General features: G+C 53.3%; 7 protein-coding genes across 7 annotated transcripts; 4 read left to right on the top strand and 3 right to left on the bottom strand.

The window, feature by feature from the left end:
* Positions 1-123: 123 nt before the first annotated feature.
* On the top strand, positions 124-2,339 carry LTHEOB_12571 (Ureohydrolase; the record flags this gene model as incomplete). Its single annotated transcript, XM_035509453.1, has 10 exons — positions 124-408; positions 562-718; positions 978-1,042; positions 1,096-1,137; positions 1,390-1,540; positions 1,593-1,616; positions 1,670-1,692; positions 1,749-2,016; positions 2,069-2,164; positions 2,212-2,339. 10 exons carry the CDS (start codon positions 124-126, stop codon positions 2,337-2,339), a joined length of 1,239 nt encoding a protein of 412 aa, XP_035364467.1.
* A 251-nt stretch (positions 2,340-2,590) lies between these two features.
* Positions 2,591-3,230, top strand: LTHEOB_12570 (Progesterone binding; the record flags this gene model as incomplete). Its single annotated transcript, XM_035509452.1, has 4 exons — positions 2,591-2,714; positions 2,774-2,811; positions 2,867-2,924; positions 3,046-3,230. The coding sequence occupies 4 exons, from the start codon at positions 2,591-2,593 to the stop codon at positions 3,228-3,230; spliced, it is 405 nt and encodes a 134-aa protein (XP_035364466.1).
* Positions 3,231-5,786: 2,556 nt separating this feature from the next.
* LTHEOB_12569 (Ribosome biogenesis GTPase) lies at positions 5,787-8,060 on the bottom strand (the record flags this gene model as incomplete). The annotated part of the gene is made up of 1 exon (XM_035509450.1): positions 5,787-8,060. One exon carries the CDS (start codon positions 8,058-8,060, stop codon positions 5,787-5,789), a length of 2,274 nt encoding a protein of 757 aa, XP_035364465.1.
* Positions 8,061-10,129: 2,069 nt separating this feature from the next.
* LTHEOB_12568 (Choline dehydrogenase protein) lies at positions 10,130-12,181 on the top strand (the record flags this gene model as incomplete). Its single annotated transcript, XM_035509449.1, has 5 exons — positions 10,130-10,316; positions 10,368-10,401; positions 10,456-10,717; positions 10,768-10,894; positions 10,950-12,181. The coding sequence occupies 5 exons, from the start codon at positions 10,130-10,132 to the stop codon at positions 12,179-12,181; spliced, it is 1,842 nt and encodes a 613-aa protein (XP_035364464.1).
* A 98-nt stretch (positions 12,182-12,279) lies between these two features.
* LTHEOB_12567 (Ribonuclease e inhibitor rraa dimethylmenaquinone methyltransferase protein) lies at positions 12,280-13,115 on the bottom strand (the record flags this gene model as incomplete). Its single annotated transcript, XM_035509448.1, has 4 exons — positions 12,280-12,561; positions 12,615-12,785; positions 12,842-13,012; positions 13,068-13,115. 4 exons carry the CDS (start codon positions 13,113-13,115, stop codon positions 12,280-12,282), a joined length of 672 nt encoding a protein of 223 aa, XP_035364463.1.
* A 2,202-nt stretch (positions 13,116-15,317) lies between these two features.
* On the bottom strand, positions 15,318-16,508 carry LTHEOB_12566 (Malate/L-lactate dehydrogenase; the record flags this gene model as incomplete). The annotated part of the gene is made up of 3 exons (XM_035509447.1): positions 15,318-16,229; positions 16,286-16,312; positions 16,368-16,508. The coding sequence occupies 3 exons, from the start codon at positions 16,506-16,508 to the stop codon at positions 15,318-15,320; spliced, it is 1,080 nt and encodes a 359-aa protein (XP_035364462.1).
* A 189-nt stretch (positions 16,509-16,697) lies between these two features.
* On the top strand, positions 16,698-18,860 carry LTHEOB_12565 (Pyrimidine pathway regulatory protein 1; the record flags this gene model as incomplete). Its single annotated transcript, XM_035509446.1, has 3 exons — positions 16,698-16,846; positions 16,893-17,662; positions 17,713-18,860. The coding sequence occupies 3 exons, from the start codon at positions 16,698-16,700 to the stop codon at positions 18,858-18,860; spliced, it is 2,067 nt and encodes a 688-aa protein (XP_035364461.1).
* Positions 18,861-18,968: the final 108 nt, after the last annotated feature.

The raw sequence follows: 18,968 nt of genomic DNA, 5'->3' as shown, positions 1-18,968 counted from the left end.
AACAGAAGCTCAGTAACGGTTGCCAAGAGATATGCACTCAACTCTACATATATAATTACTTATCTCGACTTTGTCTCAGTCCTAATTTCTCGAGTCTTTTTCCAGATTGCACTAGTAGCCGCAATGTCTCCCATCCGCTTTAGTGCCCTCCTCCCCTTGTTCCCATTCCTCACTCTCGCTCGAGAAATCGCCTTTCCCCCACTTTCGGGCTACCAGAATCAACAAGTCCCCGTACAACCGGGGTCTGAATTTGATGCTGCAGGCAACATTAAAAATGACGGGATATCAGGTGCCAAGTTTGCGGGCCTGATGACTTTTGCGAACTTGCCATATGTGCACTGCCTGGCGGCTGACGAAGAAGACGTTGAAAAGTTCGATATTGCTTTTCTGGGAGCGCCATTTGACACGGTAAGTTTTCTTTGAGGCGTGGATTGATTTTAATGATTTTACTGTGGCCTGGGAGTGGTGATAATCGAGATAACTAAAAGTTGGTCCGAGAAGTACTCGGCGGCGCTACATTTGGCCCTCTTGCTGATTTTCTTTTTTTTTAGGGGGTAACAGCTCGACCGGGCGCCCGATATGGGCCAGGAGGCATCCGTGTCGGCTCAAGGAGGATGGTTCCAGAGGAATGGAATATTTACACCGGTGGGTAATCGCTTTTCTTTCCTATGCAGCAACAGTTCGGTCGAGAGCGATGTTCAGAAGGAGGCCGGCCGTGGTACGAGCTTCCGGTACTCGCCGCCATCAGCCTCCCTGAGGCTCGAGCGACATTGGGCGGGCTTATAGTGAGCGCATGCTATCAATGCTGCACGCCTTGCGTGGTACGAGAAACGGCCAATCGTGCGACATTACCACCGGGCCGCCGGTAGCAGACTGCCCAGCGCTAATGCACGACTGGACTATCTGGTTATGTCTTCTACGCAATGGATTCAAATACCTGGAAGGATACGACTGATGCAGCTGCGACGATTTTGTAGGAGAGAATGCCTATCAGAGCTGGGCCAAGATTGTGGACTGTGGGGATGCGCCACTCACTTTTCTGGTATGAAGACGCCCCGTTTGCTACAGATACCCATGGCACTGACGTGTAGGTAGGACAACACGGTAGCCCTCAAGCAGTTAGACAGGACGCACAAGGTACGTATCACCACTTCTACGGATCTCCGGCCCTTAGCGCGTGAGGAATGCCTTCAGAGCCTTTCATTGTCCAGAGCAAGGGTCAAATTGCACAAGCGGAAACGGCGGGCACCAGCGGTGCGGAATGAGTGTGCGGTTGTTCGCAGTCTGCGCTTCGGCTATGACGCTGCGATCTTGTAATGGATCCGGGGAGAAGTGAGGCAAGCGAATCGGAGAAGGCCCATTGTCCTGACTTGAAATTGTGTGAAACAGGTCCTTGCAGGACGTAAGACGAACTCAAGCGACTACACAACGCCTAGAATCATCACGTTGGGTGGCGACCACACCACGACACTGTCGGCACTGAGATCTACTGCAGAGAAATGGGGTCCGGTCAGCGTTATCCATTTCGACAGTCACATTGGTAAGAATTTGGTGATATGTAGCGGGTCTTTCTGCTGATACAATGGCTACAGATACCTGGGACCCTGAAGTTCTTGGTAAGTGCGATCGTGCTTCAAACGTTATACACTAGAGAGCTGACGAATATCAGGTGGGGGTATCTCACACTACGCTGTGCGTATAGTGCTACCCGAAACCCCAGGGTTGGATGGCTGACGTATCAAACGTAGGGAGTCAATCATGGCACATTCCTCCACATAGCACATGAGGAAGGCTTGATCCGCAACACGTCGATTCATGCAGGCATTCGAGCTCCAGTGATGCGGCCGAAAGGAGACATCCGCAACGACATTAGATGTGGGTTCGATATGGTCAAGGCCAGAGAGATAGACCGAATCGGCATCGATGGAGTCATCGAACGCCTGAAGCAGCGTGTCGGAGACAGCAACGTCTACATTTCCGTCGACATTGATGTCCTCGACCCAGCATTTGCGCCGGGTGAGTCAAGGAGGCCTGCGGTATGATTGGTGTTGCTGACATGACGTGCAAGCAACCGGCACAGCCGAACCGGGTGGATGGTCATCCCGTGAGCTGCTAAGCATTCTTGATGGGCTGAGCGGACTGAATGTCATTGGTGCAGACATCGGTAAGCATCAGGCGCGTCTCTAGGAATTGTTACTAACGAGGAGCCAGTGGAGGTGTCGCCGGTGTGGGATAATGCTGGAGAGACGACGGTGCTAGCAGCAGCGCAGGTGGCGGATTCTCTCCTGACATTGATGGTGCAGACGCCGGTCAAATCGAAGGTGGAGGAGCTGCAGTGAGACGGTGTGACGATGGATAGCCTGAGGAGGACTTGAGTGACGAAGATTAGTGCTAGCGTTCGTATGTGAGGCAACAAGAGGCGAGGCGAGGCTAGTGGCCGCAAAGTAGTTGCCGGGTGTGTGGGGACGGACAGGCCTGCCCCACCATCCCCTCTTCGTTAGTGAGATCATCAACAACGTCTGCCACTTTATTCGGCCGTCCCCATCTCCTACCACCTGCCCCTGCAACAGACCACATCCAACCCAGCGCCATGGACCAGAAGCGCGACGAAAACCACGTCGAGGAGCCCAAGCGCTTCGAGCCGAAGAAGCCCGTGCAGCTTGACCCGCCCAAAGACGATCCCATCACTGTTGACTATCTGGCCAAATGCGACGGTGCGATCCATCGTGCAGTCTTCTTTCTTTAGCCTGCATGCGCTGACGTCCGCGTCCAGGAACCAACGAGGGTTACCCCACGCTGGTTGCCATCAAAGTACGCCCGCAACCGCCCCGGTCTTGCTGACCTGGCACTAATAGCTTTACTCTAGGGCACTGTATTTGACGTCTCCAAAAACGAAGCGTACGGCCCAAAGGGCCAGTACAAGGGTGAGTGCCCCTTTTGCCTGCTATGTCTCTTCCCGCCAGCGCGACATCTAAACCCCCACTCCCGCTACGAGTCGTCCCATGTAACCAGCGTTTGAGTCCTGACTGCTTGCCCTTCTTTCAGTTTTTGCTGGCAGGGAGCCCAACCGCGCCCTGGCTCAGTCTTCGCTCAAGATCGAGGACTGCCGCCCAGAGTGGGAGGACTTGTCGGACAAGGAGAAAACGGTCCTCGATGAGTGGTATACCTTTTTCAGCAAGCGCTACAATATCGTGGGCAAGGTGCAGCGCGATGCCAGTGCGACTCTGTAAGTAAACCAGAGAATCAAATGACTTCTATCTGTCCTGTGAGCGCATGTTGCAGCACCAGCCCGTGGGTTGCGACCTGTGTTGAGATGATGAGATGTTGCTTCCCGCGACAGCAATGTGAGAGGCAGGCGAGGCTTACCATTTGTGCGCTGAATCTGAAGAGCAACGGTTACCAAATCCCGCCCCGGAAAGCAGCCGAGTACGACAGTTTTGTTGTTTGGTTCCGCATGCTGTTTCGCGCTGTTGTACTTCATTGCTTTTTGACGGTTGCGCAAGCTCTAGCCTCGGCTCCATACAGATGACCGGCACCCGGGTGCAGGAGTGGCGCTATGCACGCTCGAGGTCTGTTGCAGGTATGCCTCACACGGTCGCACATGGATGTACATGCAGGCATCTTTGTTTGTCCTACATCTGCTCAGGATTGTGATTCCCTCGTCACAGAAGATTTGGGTCAATCATTCTTGCTAACTTCTAGTCAGGCAACTCGCGTCGAAATCATCGTGGAGGCTATGAAGTTGCTTCTCGACTACGCATGCATCGAGAAGAAGGATGTAAAGGAACACTTTCGATTAGCACTATCATGCAAGACAAGCAAAATCAAGTCATATCAGACAAACAAGAAAGAAGCCAAGTCAAAGCGACAAAAAAGCAAAGTCATAATGTCCGTTACGATCCCAAGCCAAATGCAGCAAAACTTGGAGAAAAATCGATATGCAAAAACACCGACCGGAAATGACTGGCAGGCAATCGACAATATTGGAGACATCCACCGTCTTGATTCAGCAACGCTCTTGTCCACCCAGGAAAGCTAATCACGTTCTTGGCCGCCTGTCGTAATACCAAAGAAAGCCTCACCAAATACGATGTTCTTCATAGGATGTCAAGTGTCTTCCACCGTCGCTTTCAACGTCTGCTCACATCATCTGTCCGCCAAAGGCTCGTCCAGATGGCGGCTGGACATGCTGCGGCGAACCGGCTGCCACGCATGTCGGACAGTTCTCGAAAGGCTGCCTCCACTCTCTCTTGATGCTCCAGGCACCGAAGCACTGGTGGTTGGGGTCATTGCGCGCGAAGTGGCAATGCTTGATCAGCCGTCGACCCACGTGGCTGCAGTGGTAGTGGATCGCCTCGTATTGGCACATGGTGGCTGGAGAGATTGAAGAAGCGGTGAGTGCCGTGTATAGTCGTCGAGTGAAATGGTTGGGTGATTGCAATGCGAGTAGAGCCTGTGCTCGTCTTGATTGGTTAGGAAGACAGAAGTAACTGATCTAAGAACGACTGTGTGTCGGTGGCGTCGGCAGTGGCGCATGTCAGACGGGAGCGAAGGCACGGGAACCTGGCGGACTGATGATAATATGGCCATATACGTACGAGGCTTTCAGCGTGTGCTAGCGCTTGTGTGTCTGAGACCGGCTGTCAGCCGGTGTCGAAATGTCAAAGGATAAGAGCGTGAAGCTTGTGCAGCCACGCGTCTGATCAAGGTATAAAAAGACAATCGCGAGATTTTTTTCTGAACAAGATTGAAAGAAGATTGCCACCGTTTGTTTTGGACAGCACCCCTGGTAGTAAGTCGCAGCTCCTTATATACACCAAGGTCCAGACTCTCCTGCCTTTCCTGAGGCGGTCATACAGCGGGCAACCCCGGCCTATCCCCCCACTCCGCGAAATGAAGCAGGTCTTCCGACTGCTCACAAAACTCGGTCCTAGCTTCCATTGATCGAGTAAAGTCATGGTATCGGATACGGCAGAGCGGAGTCAATGTCCCTAGGCTGACAGGGCTGGTCTGGCGCTTCCTCCCGCAGAATCCTTGCAAACGGATTGGTAGGCGCCGTCGAAGACTTCCGTACGCCAAGGTCCATCAGAGAAGTTGCCTGGTTCTCAACCGGTGGGGTAACATTTGATGGCCAGCTCTCATCGCACAAGGGCAAATGGGATTCAGCAACAAGCACAGGTTTAGGATAGTACGGATCGCATAAGGATCGCTTTCGTCTGGGCGCCAGCAGACCGTGATTCCACCTGACGTAACACGATGATGAGGCGAGAAAGATTTTCGGCGCTTGGCTTTGGTCCCTTTGCCGATTCACACGGGTCAGTGCAGCGACGGCCTGAATGAAGCATCGTTTTTAGCGTCGTGCATATGTAGCAATCACTCTTTGATGGATTGTGCATGCGGCACCATGGACCGGGCCGTCCGATCCTTCACCAGCACTTGAGGCCTCAACAAAGCCAGGGATTCTTTCTGATATCATAAAGAGTTATATTCCGCTGTCCGCTGCACGTTGACACAGCAGGCTGGGTACATCCAGGGTCTTAGCGTAGCCTGGGACAAGACCCATTGGTACAAGCCTAACGATGTTGAAGCGGGAAACAAGGGTAATGCAATCAAACGTTACGGCTTCCTCCACGCGAACTCAGGGGGACAGCTTCGTGGCCATACGCAAGACAGTTTTTGGTGAAATTCATCGAAGCATGCTACTTTTGTTCCATCCGCGATATCACATCAACGCCGAATACTGAGGATATTGTGCATCTTACTACAAGATTCAAGACACTTCAGCTTCACCTTTTGACACCCTTGTTGCGCGCACGGCGCATCTGCCGCTTCCTCGCAATGATCCTCGACTGTTTGGCGAGCTTTTCGTCCTTCGCTGCCGATTTTGCGTTCTTCTTCGACGAGCCTTCATCGTCATCTTCATGCCCTCTCTTGCGTTTTCCCGCGCCCTTTGCCCCGTTCTTTTGGCCTTTCCCGCCTTTGCGTCCCTTCTTCGGAGTCTTCTCCTCCTCATCATTGTCCTCAGAGTCGCTGCCGTCCTCAGCCGCCTTCTTAAGAGTCTTCTCGCGCATCTTCGCCTCCATTTCTTTCCGCCTCTGAACCACCTGTGCATTCTCGATGGCAAACTCAACAATCAGACGTTTCTTCCTGTCCTTGATATCCTCGGGCGACACCTTCTTGCTCTTTTGGGTCGTCTCCAATGCCTGGTAATCTATGGCGTGGCAGTTGAGCCATCGGAGACCCATCAAAGCGTGACGGTGAGTGTAGTACTCGATGAAACCATAACCTCTGCTGCGACCAGCGCCGCTGGTCTCGCTAACCTTGGTTCCATCCTTGTTCTCGAACACGATTTTGGCCTGCTTTACCACACCCTTGCCCTTCTTCCTCCTCTCCTTATCAGCCTCGCGCATTTCATCATCGCCACGTCGGAGCTCTTCTTGCGACAAGGGCGAGCGCTTTCCCTCTTTCATGTCCTTGGCGAAGCCGACAATGGCCTGACGGGCAAGCTGCTTGAGGTCCTTGGAGGAAATAGTGCGGGGAATATTGCGGACAGACAAACGAGTCAAACTCATGTGAAGTGAGGGATTGCTCTCGATCAGGTTCTTCCGTTGCTTCACGCTGGCCTCACGGAGCTGGATTTCAGCGGGAGAGAGGAGCTTGTAGAGCGGCGAATTGGACGGGATGGTTCCCTCCGAGAGCAAGTAGAGTTTGCGCTTGTCGTTGTCTCTCTTGTAGCGATGTGCCACGCCTTCTGCCGTGAGCTTCTCGGCTTCATTGCGCTCCACCGCCTTCGTGATGTTCAAGACGCGACCGTCCATGGTGTATTGTCCGGTCGGGTCGGCTTCGGTGTTTTGCAGCACCGAGTGGGCAGCAATAGGAGCAGACTTGTCCTTGAGGTTCTGCGGGTTGTGCTGCTTTGGTGCGTTTTTCAAGCAAGTAATGGCATCATCTTCTTTGAAGAAGCAGACGAATCCAGTGCCTTTCGGCTTTTCCGTGACACGATCGATGACAACCCTGGCATACCGAACGCCACCAAACTGTTCAAAATGTTCCTCAAGATCCTCATCCGTGCATGTGAATGGTAGGTTGCGTATGAAGAGAGTGGTGGTGTTGTAAAAGTTTGTGGTGCGCGGGGTTTTGTGCTCTTCTTCGTCAATGTATCTCTCCTCATCGTCGCTGTCTTCTTCCTCGTCGTCATCGTCGTCATCATCATCCTCGTTGTCTTCGTCTGCTTCCTCGTCTTCGTCCTCATCTTCCTCTTCATCCTCCTCGTTCTCTTCGGCTTCTTCATCTGCCTCCTCGTCGTCAGCAGCTTGATCCTGGACCTTTTGCCAAGTCTCCTTCTCAACGGACCAATCGACGGCCAGGGTACGGCCATCGATCTCCTTGCCGTTGACAGCTTCGAGAGCTTTCTCAGCGTTCTTCCTCCCCCTCAATGTGACGAAGCCGTAGCCGGCCAGCATGCCGTTGGACTTCTTGGGCAAGATGGCCTTCTTGATCTTGCCGTAGCTGAGGAAGAGCTTGGAAAGCTGGTCCTCTGTCTTTATACTCCAAGGCAGGTTGCGGATGATCAGCTTGGATTGGCTGGGCTGCATCTGCTCCTCCTTCCTCTTCTTAGCCTCAACGGCAGCCTTGGCAGGCTGGCTGACACCATGTTCGGGGTCGCGATGGCGGGGCTCGGCGATGTCGACCTTGATCTTGCGGCCTTGTAGGTCGGAGCCGTCGAGCTCGTCCTTCGCACGGGCGGCGTCCTCGGCGTCGGCAAAGGTGACGAAACCATAGCCCTTGCAGTGTTTGGACTCCTTGTCGAGGACGGCGACGGCATGCTTGATGGGGAAAGATTGCGAGAAGTGGTCGGTCAAGTCATCGGTGGTAACGGTGGTGCCCAAGCCGCGCACGAAGAGCTGGCGGCGATGCTTGAGGGCGTTGCTGTCGTCGGCGCGGGATTCGTGGGTGCTGGACGCGGCAATGGTCGACTCAGTAGGAGCGCCGTTGGCAGAAGAGGAGGCGACAGCAGCGCCATCCTCGGAAAGGCGCTGTCTCTTGCGGTGGGGGCCCATGGTGACTTGGGATATAGCGTGGATGATTTTTGAGAGGCCCAAAAAAAAGTTGCCCTGACTTCACGCCCACGCGTCCAAGCGTCCGACAAGCTGCCGCGCGCCAAGCCGCTGCCTCCGCCCCGCCACCTGCTCCTCGCAACTCCGCCGCCCGTTTATGCTTTCCGCCCAAACACTCGGCCTGCTTCACTTTCCTCGACGAAACACGACGTCACGGCTCACGCCACGCTTATCTCCACTTGCTGAGCGTCCTCCCTGACTCATGTCCCTGCTCACCCGAGGAAACAGACTCCAGCCGCGTCCATCAGCTGCATGTCACATTAAGCATAATCATCGAAGGCCACAACGCTCCCTCAAGCTCTGCACTGTAAAACAGCTATTCCATCAGCTTCATACATGTGTCTGCCAATTAGTCCCCATTTTTCAGAAATATCTACATTTTCACACATGCTGCTCAGACCGGATAGATGCTTCCGACAGCCCGCACATAGCCTCACAGCGTCGATTTGTAAGAAGATACTCACGTTCCCATTCCGGTGAAGCCGGAAACGTCATGTAGGAAGTCTGAATCAGTAATGACGTCCCCTACTTCATCCCATCGGCCCCCGTCATCCATCATGGCCAAGGTTCGCTTGCACCACGGCAGGGAAGCTGTTGCTGTTGAGTCGAAAACACCAAGCCAAGACACTTGCCACTGCCTTGGACCCTCTGACAACTGCCGGTCCTTGAATCACACGGAAACACCCGTCACCCCCGCCGTTAGAATCCACCTGCTGCCTGGTCACCACGCTCGTCGCTGCAGCGAAACACTGGAGACGTCACCAGTTTTGCTCTCATCCCCAGCAATTTGACTTTCTGTGTTTCGGAACTAGTCTTGCGCAACTACTCAATCCGTCATAGACGCTGGGCGAGTGTCCAGCCTCCAACTTACATATCGACAATCTCATAACAGGTAACGTCGTCGTTCTTAGTCATCCGCCGGAATTTCACGAAATGAAGCTATTGCGGCCATGAAAAACGACAAGGCGAGGATCTTGACACGCAGGCCAGTGGAAGCACACAATATGATGCACGCGGAATGAACCTTCGGCATTTAAGCCATGGATGCAGGCATGATGCCGAGATTCGCCTGACAATCCGGGGTACCTTATCTTCGCAATCGATCTCCCGCTGAACCTTGGCCTGTCCCTCCCTTCGGCTCTACATCCGTACTACTGTTGATGCCGGTGCTCTCAACAGACCAGGCATGCCCATGCCATCACACAGACTCTGCTCAGGCCATCCAATCCACCTGCGGCACAGCACTGCCGACTCATTTAGGCCTCCACCAGCTGCAGGGGCATGGTCTGTGCTTGTACCGGGCTTAAATGAATTTCAATGTGCCGACTGTTTGCTTGCATTGCCGAACGCCTGCTAACCAGTACCATGCCAATAACAACAGCAAAAAGCAAAGCTCGCGTATGCAGTGGCGGTTTGATCCTGAATGGCCATCGTACCACTGGGGCTGAGCCTGGTGTTGCCTTACTGCAGCCAAAAGTCATTTCCTTTTCTGGACTACATGACTCTCTAGCCAAGCGCTGCTCCACGCCTTGGATCGCCCGACTTCTTCACAGAAAACGCTCGCCGATTCGTAGAACGCTGACAAAGGATATGTCAGCCTCCGCGGTAAATATTGCACACGAGTTATCTGGGGGTGGCGTTTCATAGCCGCTATTGTCGCTACCGGAGTCTTCGGGCCTGGCTTTCTCACACCGCGGCGGCTAAAAGCCATGGCGAAACGGGAGGCTGAAACAGGACACAATGCCGAACGCAACAAACTACCGAGCTTAGGCACGGAGTTGCGGAATACGACAAAAGGCGCTCCCGCTTCTTCGAAAGTAGCTAGAACGGTGCCAAGGAGCCCGGCACTCGCCCCAAAGCACGGGATTGAGATCGGCAACCAGCGAACTGCTGGCCCTATGGCAGATGCCCTTTTGGTGTCATGGAAAAGGAAGGCGTGTATATATGTATCTACCTCGTGTCCCGGTCTCCAATAGCCGTTCCGTCACCCTGAACCTTTTCTAGCCTTCGATATGATGCATTTGACGCTGTCGGCCGCCGCTGTGGCCGGGTTTCTCTCCCCAGCTCTTGCCTATCCCTCGGAAATCAGGCCGCGCATTGTTAAGAACTCAAGCGGCCTGCTGCCTTGCTACAACTATGTTGTCATTGGTGGTGGGGCTTCAGGTTTGACTGTGGCCAACCGTCTGTCCGAAAATCCAGGTTTGTCTTTTAAATTCGCTACTCGACCCCACCGTACTAACGAAACCACAGAGACCTCCGTTCTCGTTATCGAAGCTGGCGACTTGTAGGCTCAATGTTGGCACCTACGGAAATGACTGGTGCTAATTTTCTTTTCTAGCGACCAAGCGGAGGATTTCATTGAGATTCCTGGCCTTTCAGGCGGAGCAGTTGGAACCAAGTACGACTGGAACATTTCTTATGTCGCGACTGCCGACGTAAACGACCGCGCGGTTTCCATCCCCCAAGGAAAGGCTGTTGGTGGGTCAACATTGCTCAATCGTATGCTTATGCATCGTGGCTCAGCCCACGACTACGATCGATGGGAAGCCTTGGGCAATGCGGGATGGAGCTGGACTGGCCTGCTGCCGTTTTTCAAGAAGGTAGGTTGGAATTTCCGGGAGAACACGAGCATATGCTGAAGTTTGATCAGAGCGAGATCTTCTCTCCGCCAAACGCGGATGTTGCCGCACAGTACGATATCACCTACGATGAATCAGCCCACGGCACTGAAGGCCGCATCCATGCGTCCTATTCTCCCTGGATTTGGCCATCGACGGGTAGGAAAATTCCCGAGATACTTTTCCACAGTGCTTTCGATTGACATGCCCCCAGAAAATTATGTTGCGGGTGCGAAGGAGCTTGGCATCAATATCCCAGTTGATGGACAAAATGGCGAGGCTCTCGGTGCATACTGGATGACACACGCTCAGGACCCTACTACAGTCACAAGAAGCTCCGCTCGCAAGGGTTATTGGGATACCGCCGCTGATCGCACCAACTTCCATATTCTTCCCAACACCCATGTCACCAAGCTACTCCTGAACGGCACAACTGTCAATGGTGTTGAATTTGCTGCTTCGGCCGGCGCAGCTCGCCAGACTGTTTCCATTAGCAAGGAGGCGATCATGGCTGCAGGTGCTCTCCACACACCCCAGATCCTACAGCTGTCTGGCATTGGCCCCGCTTCCCTTCTCAACCAGCTTGGTATTACGCCGGTCGTGGATCTCCCTGTTGGATACAACCTGCACGACCACGTCATGGTTCCCATCGTCCACAACGTTGATCTTGCTCTTCAGTCTGCCAATCTGCAGTCCAACACAACTTTCGCTGCCGAGGCGCGTGCTCAGTACGATTCTGAAAAGACAGGCCCCTACTCCACCGCCACCGGAGACATTCTGTTTTTCCTACCCACGGAGAACTACACCACTGCAGTTTCATCTTTGCACGACCAAGCGCTTGCTCAGAGCCCGAGTGACTACCTCGATTCCGATACTCCGTCGTCTTTCCTCACGGGCTATGCCTCCCAGCATGAGCAGCTCGCCGAGACCCTTGTGGCTTCTGACGCCGCCACCATTGAGGCAATCCCCTCGGACGGAACTATCATCGTTGCCCTCATGCACCCTTTCTCACGCGGCACTGTCAAGATCCAGTCGACCGACCCCTTTGAGGCTCCGCTGGCAGACTCAGCATTCCTGAAGAATCCGTTGGACGTCGCCGTGTTGGTCGAGGCTGTCAAATTTGCTCGCAACCTTTTCAACACTACCGCTTTCGCTCCTCTGAACCCCGTCGAGCTTGTTCCTGGATCCAACATCACCACCGACGCCGCCATCGAGACTGCGGTTCGCAACAGCGCAACCACCGTCTTCCACCCTGTCGGCTCTTGCCACATGGGTAAGCAGGAGGAGGGAGCATGTGTTGACGCTCAGCTCAAAGTCTACGGTATTGAGAAGCTGCGTGTTGTTGATGGCAGCGTCATGCCCCTTGTTCCTGCGGCTCACACCATGGGAACTGTGTATGGTGTCGCCGAGAAGGCTGCCGACATCATTCTGAACGGTTCTGCTTAAGAGTTGGATCTTCGTCTAAAGTCCTTTCATGTATGATATTGAGATACAATGCTTTATGTAAATTTGTCACGAATATTTTCCCAGTAGAAATTTTCCTTCTACCTTCCTCTAAACTCTTTGAAAACTTCTTCCACTGTCCTTCCTTGCTTGATTCCTTCTCCGCACTTCTCATCCGCTTCGACAATTCCAGGAATTGCCTCAAGCACAGCCTCAGCTTGGTCTCGCGGGACTCTCACAACACCATTCAGGTCAGCAATGATGTAATCACCAGGCTCAATCCACGCCTCTTGGTCTGCTGAATTGAGGCGCACTGGCACATTTATGGCCGAAGGTCGGCAAACTGCGCCACCAGCAGTGGTACCGACCGCCCTTGCAAAGATCTGCACGATTATGGTTAGCGCCGAGGCAATTACTTGGAGTTGATGGTACCTACCGGAAATCCCAAATCACGGTGCTCTTGAAGGTCCCTCAGCCGTCCGTCAATAACAACTCCCGCAGCACCAAGCTTCTGGGCGCGCAAAGACATGAGACCACCGTAGACAGCATTGACGTGAGGCAACGGCTGTGAGATGAAGACCACAGCATCTCGCGGGATTTGGTCAATCTGTCATCAGTCAGCTCAGTCTCATTATTCGATTAGATTCAGGGTGCAGGACTCACATAGTTCCCTTGGACTTTGGGGGACTCGGTGTCGGATTTTGGAACGAATTTGACGGTGAATGCCTCGCCAACTATTTTGGTCGGCCCGGATTGGAAGACCGGAGAGTACATGGTCAAGCCGTCAAGGAAACCGCCATGGGGGTGCTTGAGTTTGCTCAGGCCATCTGCAACCTGGGAATGCATCAGCCTTAGTGAAGAGTTAGGGGGTTTTTAATAGGAGACACACGTCGCAGGTAGTCCACTGTTTGAGACGCTCGACAATTGAAGCTGACATTTTGGTTGGATGGAATTGTTGTAGAAGACGACGAGAATAATTCATGTCCTCCTCAAATTTGATGTTGGTTGGAAAGCCGCTAGTAATATGTGTGACGGAAGCGGGGTCAATCGTCGGGCGTTTTCCGATCAGCGGATGATGCTCCGATACTCTTAGATTGTTCTCAAGACCCGTAGTCTATCCACGAAGATGCAAGAGTGGTTAGAAGATTGTCTCCAGATGATCGCGCGTCTAGAGAAGAGTAATCGAGATTCGGCACGCCGATGTCCGTATGATATTGGTGCTGTCCTCTCTCGGACCTACGCCGAAGCTCATGGATTAGAGCGGCGTACGGATGCTACCGAAAGTCTCGTTTGCCCGTCGCTGGCAGGGGTATTTTGTTTTACCGCCCACGGGCATTCCGATTTACTCAGTGAGTATGCCTGCTGCGCCAACAAATCATTTAAGTATGTTCTAGAGTATGAGTCTAGTATAGGAATCAAAGTTCACTCAATTTGGCTATGGCGTTGTGTTTAAAAAAAAAAATGGTGGACAGATTGAGTTCTGCCAGTACAAATTTCGTGTTCCGGACGGGCACGGAACTTGGTAGCGACGGGCAGATAGGACTTTTGGTACGGACGCCCATAGAAGCCACAGAGGCACGGAGGTTTGCCGACAGCAGATGTGTGCGATACATCTTCTTATAGACTGCCGGCGCATAGACTTTTTGTATCGAAAATCTTGCAATCTTTCAACAATGGGCAATCAAGAATTTCCCGCCAGCAACCGTACGTGGCAGATTCTTCACCAGGCAAAGAAGAATGGGTATGCAGTTGGTGCCTTTAACTGGTAAATACATACTGCAAACCTACACAAAAAAAAAAAAAAAACTAACATGTTTGGTTGTAGCTACAACAACGATGGCGTTATGGCTGTCATCCGGGCTGCCGAGAGGAAGAGATCACCTGCCATAATTCAGATCTTTCCATGGATGATGCATTTCCAGGGCGATCATTTCATCAAGTACATCGCTTCGGCTATCCGAGATGCCTCAGTACCCATTGCTTTGCATATGGATCACTGCATCAAAGACGAAGATGTGCAGCACGCTCTCACGCTACCCTTCGATTCGATCATGGTGGATGCATCAACTTCCGGAGGGGAACTCAATGCCGAGTACTGTGCGCAAATTGTTCAGCAAGCAAGTCAACTTGGAATTACCATTGAAGCCGAGGTGGGACGTATCGATGGTTGCGAAGATGGTCTCCCTGAAGCGGACATCGAAGCGGCCTTGACAGATCCCAATGAAGCGCGAGATTTCGTAGCGAAGACGGGAGTGCATTTCTTAGCGCCTTCGTTTGGGAATGTCCATGGTCCATATCCCCCGGGTGGTGCTGCCAAATTCTGGAAACTCGACAGGTTCGTGATGCTCCTTCAATTTACTTCTAAATGCTCATATAAATCTTGTCAGATTGACCGCCATTGGCACTGAGATTGGGCCTGATATTCCCTTGGTCCTCCACGGAACACATCCTGTATCGGATGAGTTGTTTCAAAAGGCAATAGCATGCGGCGTTGCGAAGATCAATCTGAATCGCAACGTTAGAGATCCGTATACAGCATTCGTTGCGGAAAAAGCAGGGGAGTTTGAGTTGACGACGTTGAAGGAGCAGGCTGTGGAAATATATGCAAAATCCATAGAGCGCATACTTGATGTGTTTGGGTCATCCGGGAGAGCGTAGTGTAGCCGAATGCATTGCAGAGAGCTGCACAGCCAACCTGAATAAGGTTTGTCATATCACCACGTACCATGAATGAAACGATTTTCACATTAAAAAAAAAGTCATGTGCAATTCCCGATGCCTATTTGATACCCGTTGGCTTTTGATTTATGTTGCTAGACTCAACTCTACCCACCACGATTTGATTGCTCTACTCAGCCGCTACCAAACAATCCATTACGCATTTTTCAACATTTGGCTCTTACCCTGGTTTCCACGTTTATGTAAACTCCGCGTTTCCATTATACTCACACAGCGGTGTTGCCTACTTCATTTCCGTATTTTATGTTAGAAAGCTAAGCAAAGGGAGAATCCACACGTGTATTTACATGGGTTACTCCACATTCATCTCCCGAAAGAAAGGTGACTAGGTAGATGCATGGCACACTAAGTTGAAGCTGAGTGAATATCATTACTGCATAATGTCTTTTAATTGTACAGATCAACCATCCAAGGGCGAGGATGAAATAGGGGGTAAGGGCACGTCCAGCTTGGCGGCCATATCCTTGAACATTTTGATGTCTGCGTCGGCAAATGGAATTCCCTGACGAGTTCGCTGCTGGGAGAGCCTGTGTTCTGGCTCACCTGGAAAGAGAACCTCAGAGAATCCGGGGGCCGGAGGAACAGCGTGAACGCGCTGGGCCAAGACGTCCATGCGCGAGCGGAAATCATCGGACGACATGAAAATATCAGGCTTGATGGCAATAAAGCAATGGCCGACATTCTGAGGCCTTGCTTCCTTGTACTGGTCACCGACCTCTCCACCAAAAGCAGCGCCTGAGAGAACGCCCGACATGACATCCATAAGGATGGCGATTCCAGAGCCCTTTGGCCCACCGATAGGAGCCATCATTCCGTTCAAGGCCTCCTTGGAGTTGGTGGTAGGATTGCCGTCGGCGTCCATAGCCCAGCCCAGGGGAATGTCCTCGCCGCGGAGAGCAGCGCGACGGATCTTTCCCTTTGCAACGACGGAGGGGGCCATGTCGAGGATGTAGGGGACCTCATCCTTGGAGGGAGCTCCAGCAGCGAAGGGAGAAATTCCCAGCAGGGTTTCCTTGCCGCCGAAGGGGGCCATTTGGCGAGCAGAATTGGTGAAGACGAGGGAGATCATGCCTTCTTGCAGAGCCTGCAAGACATAGGTGGCGGCCATGCCGAAATGGTTGGAATGGTTGGCTGTGACGATGCCAATACCGTAGGTCTTTGCGCGATTGATTGCTTCCTGCATGCCGCGAGTGGCAACGATGAAGCCGAAACCATTGTCGCCGTCAAGATGGGCGGCGACAGGGGTCTTTTCGTCGACCTTGATGGAGGGGCTCGGGTTGACGAGCTTGGATGTGACACGGGCCAGATATTGCTGTTGGAGGTTAGTGCGGGTGTGCGTGATTGGGAAAGTGGAGGGGTTGTATGTACCTCAAGGCGCATCAGCCCGTGGGTGCCCTGGCAGCATGGTCAGCGAGACGGAAAAGGGAAGGCGCAAGAGGGCGCAGCTTACCACGCCGCGCACATCGGCCTGAACCAAGCAATTGGCCATCATTTGGGCGTCATCTTCAGACAGGCCGCCTTTGACCAGCACGGCCTTAGCGAATGATGCAGCTGCATCGGGAGCAATGTAGTGGCTTTCAGAGGAGGACATTTTGGTGGTCTGCGGAATTGTGCATAGTGTAGATGGGTTTGGAGGATGTAATAAAGAAGCGGCATCGGGGACATACCGTGTTGGTGCACATGGAAGGCGGGGCACTGAGGGAAACCGTCGGCGCGTGGGCCGAGGCCGCAGCTGATCAAAATCCACCAGCCCTCGCTCCCGCTCCGTCTCATCGCTCTCATGCCGCCCGAACCCACTCCGCCCAAGAAGCCCATCGCATGCGTCCGGTGCCGACACCGCAAGGTCAAGTGCGATGGCCTGCTGCCCGCCTGCTCCAATTGTCTCAAAGCCCGTGTTCCCTGCGAGGAAAGCGCTGGCTCCGAGAAGAGGTGCTCCGCCCACCACTACTGGAGCCAACCCACTGACCTCAACCAGGTACATTCGCGAGCTCGAGGCCCGCGTTAAAGAGCTCGAGACTCAGCTCACGAGCCTCCGCTCTCCTACGGACCATGTCGTCGCCCCCGGCCAACCCGACCCCTCGCCGGGCAATGCCAGTGCCATCCAAGCTCACACCCCATCCACCCCCCGCATCGGTCCGGAGCAGCCGCTAGCCCACGAGGTCGGACTCCTCTCCCTGCAGGCCGCCAATTCTCCAAAGTATCTCGGCCCTTCGTCCGGCGTGGCCTTTGCCCGTTTGATCTTTGCCTCAGCACCCCACACCCAGGGACTGTCGACCCACTTCGCCGCTGACCTCCCACAATCCCACCTTTCCGACATCCCTTCGGCCTCGCATCTGCCTTCTCTCCCCGAGATTCACCGCTTTGTTGCCGCCTATTTTGACCAGTTCCACCATCTGTATCCCTTTCTGGATGAAGTGTATGTCGACGACCTTGTCGAAAAATGTCTAGCCAAACCCTCTCTCGCCACCGATTCCGACATGTGCATGCTTTTCCTGGTCATTGCCATTGGTTCTCGTGCCGTCGAATCCCAGCTTGGTGCAGACTTTGCTTCTGCCACCTATCTTGCCGCCGCCATCAAGTTTCTGTCCGACATACCACTGCATGAATCCATACAAGGCGTCCAGATTTTGCTTCTCCTCGTCCTGAGCAGCTTCTGCTTTCCTGGCGGCCTTAACGCCTGGTTTCTGACCCACACCATCATTGCCAGCTGCCTAGACCTAGGCTTGCAGAGAAAACAGCCCATGGGTGAGCCCAACCGCCCCGCCCCTCCCGATATACTGCTAACCTGCTTCTAGATACGGACGAAGACGGGCCACAGGCCAGATTTGGCGGCACTGTTGCTGCTCACGACACAAGAAGCGGTATATTTTGGTCAGCATACTCACTCGACCGCACCCTCTGTACCACCTTGGGTCGCCCGCTCACGCTGAGAGATGAAGCAATTGACATAGAGTTCCCCGGTCAACAAGGGTCAGATGAGGTTGATCTCGATGCTATTGAGGGCGCTACTCGAGTGCTGCAGCCCCCTTCGGCTGGAACGCCCGTCGACCAAGGAGAGCCATACGAGCGCCAGCCGAAGCGCATGCGCAGCGAGCAGCTCCCTCACCATAACTTCTACGCGGCTAACATATCTTTCCGTTTTGACCGCATTGTTGCCGAGGTGAAATTGATGATCCATCGCGTCGCACAGTCCCCAAAACGATTCCCCTGGCCAAGCGACTTTGAGGGCTGGCAGAAGGCCGTGCATGCATCTTGCAAGGGACTCTTCGAGCATGCACAACAAACGATATCGCGAAGAGCGGGTGGCATCGCCCGCGCCATTTCATACCGCTCCATCCCGTCGATTGAGCTCAAATATCACCAATGCGTCATGCTCCTGTACCGTCCAAGCCCAGCATTCCCTCGGCCTGCGCCTGAAGCATTGCATGTCTGTTTCGACAGTGCCACGGAGACCATACGAATCTATTACGAACTGCACCGCTTCGGCCAGATGATGAACTCGTGGCTCACAGCCCATAGCATCTTCGTCTCGGCCATTACCATGCTCTACTGTCTTTGGATCAGTCCTGCCATTCGCGGACGGGCAAGAGATACTTTCAGCGAGCATGCAAGACGATGTTCAGAAATACTTGAAGCCCTGGGCAAGACGTGGTCTGTGGCCAAGGATGCACGAGCTAAGTTTGATCGTCTGGCTGAAGCAACGTCTGAGTCCTGGAGAAGACGAGAGGAGCCAGCAGTCGTCGAGTCTACAGCTGGTCCAGACCAGTCCCGGCCTGTTGACGACAGTAGACTTGGGGTCGATTGGACAGAGCAAAGCTTCGACGCCTTGTTTGATTCTACAGACATCTTTGCTGATGAGCTGGGAGACATGAGCGGATGGTTCGATCTGGAATGGTTTGAGACGTATGGCGTCGAAGGGCTCGGGAATGCAGGAATGGCATAGAAAGAAATGGCTATCTGCAATTATCTCCGACTTACGTAGGCGGCTGAAGCTATCATCCGGACGTAAATGTAGAATTATTAAATATACATCTATGTCCGGATGGTAGCT

The sequence above is a fragment of the Lasiodiplodia theobromae genome (assembly GCF_012971845.1).
Source record: "Lasiodiplodia theobromae strain AM2As chromosome Unknown scaffold_67, whole genome shotgun sequence".
NCBI classification, from domain to species: domain Eukaryota; kingdom Fungi; phylum Ascomycota; class Dothideomycetes; order Botryosphaeriales; family Botryosphaeriaceae; genus Lasiodiplodia; species Lasiodiplodia theobromae.
Note: the sequence above shows the minus strand (reverse complement) of the source record. Positions and strands in the feature narration are given on the sequence as shown.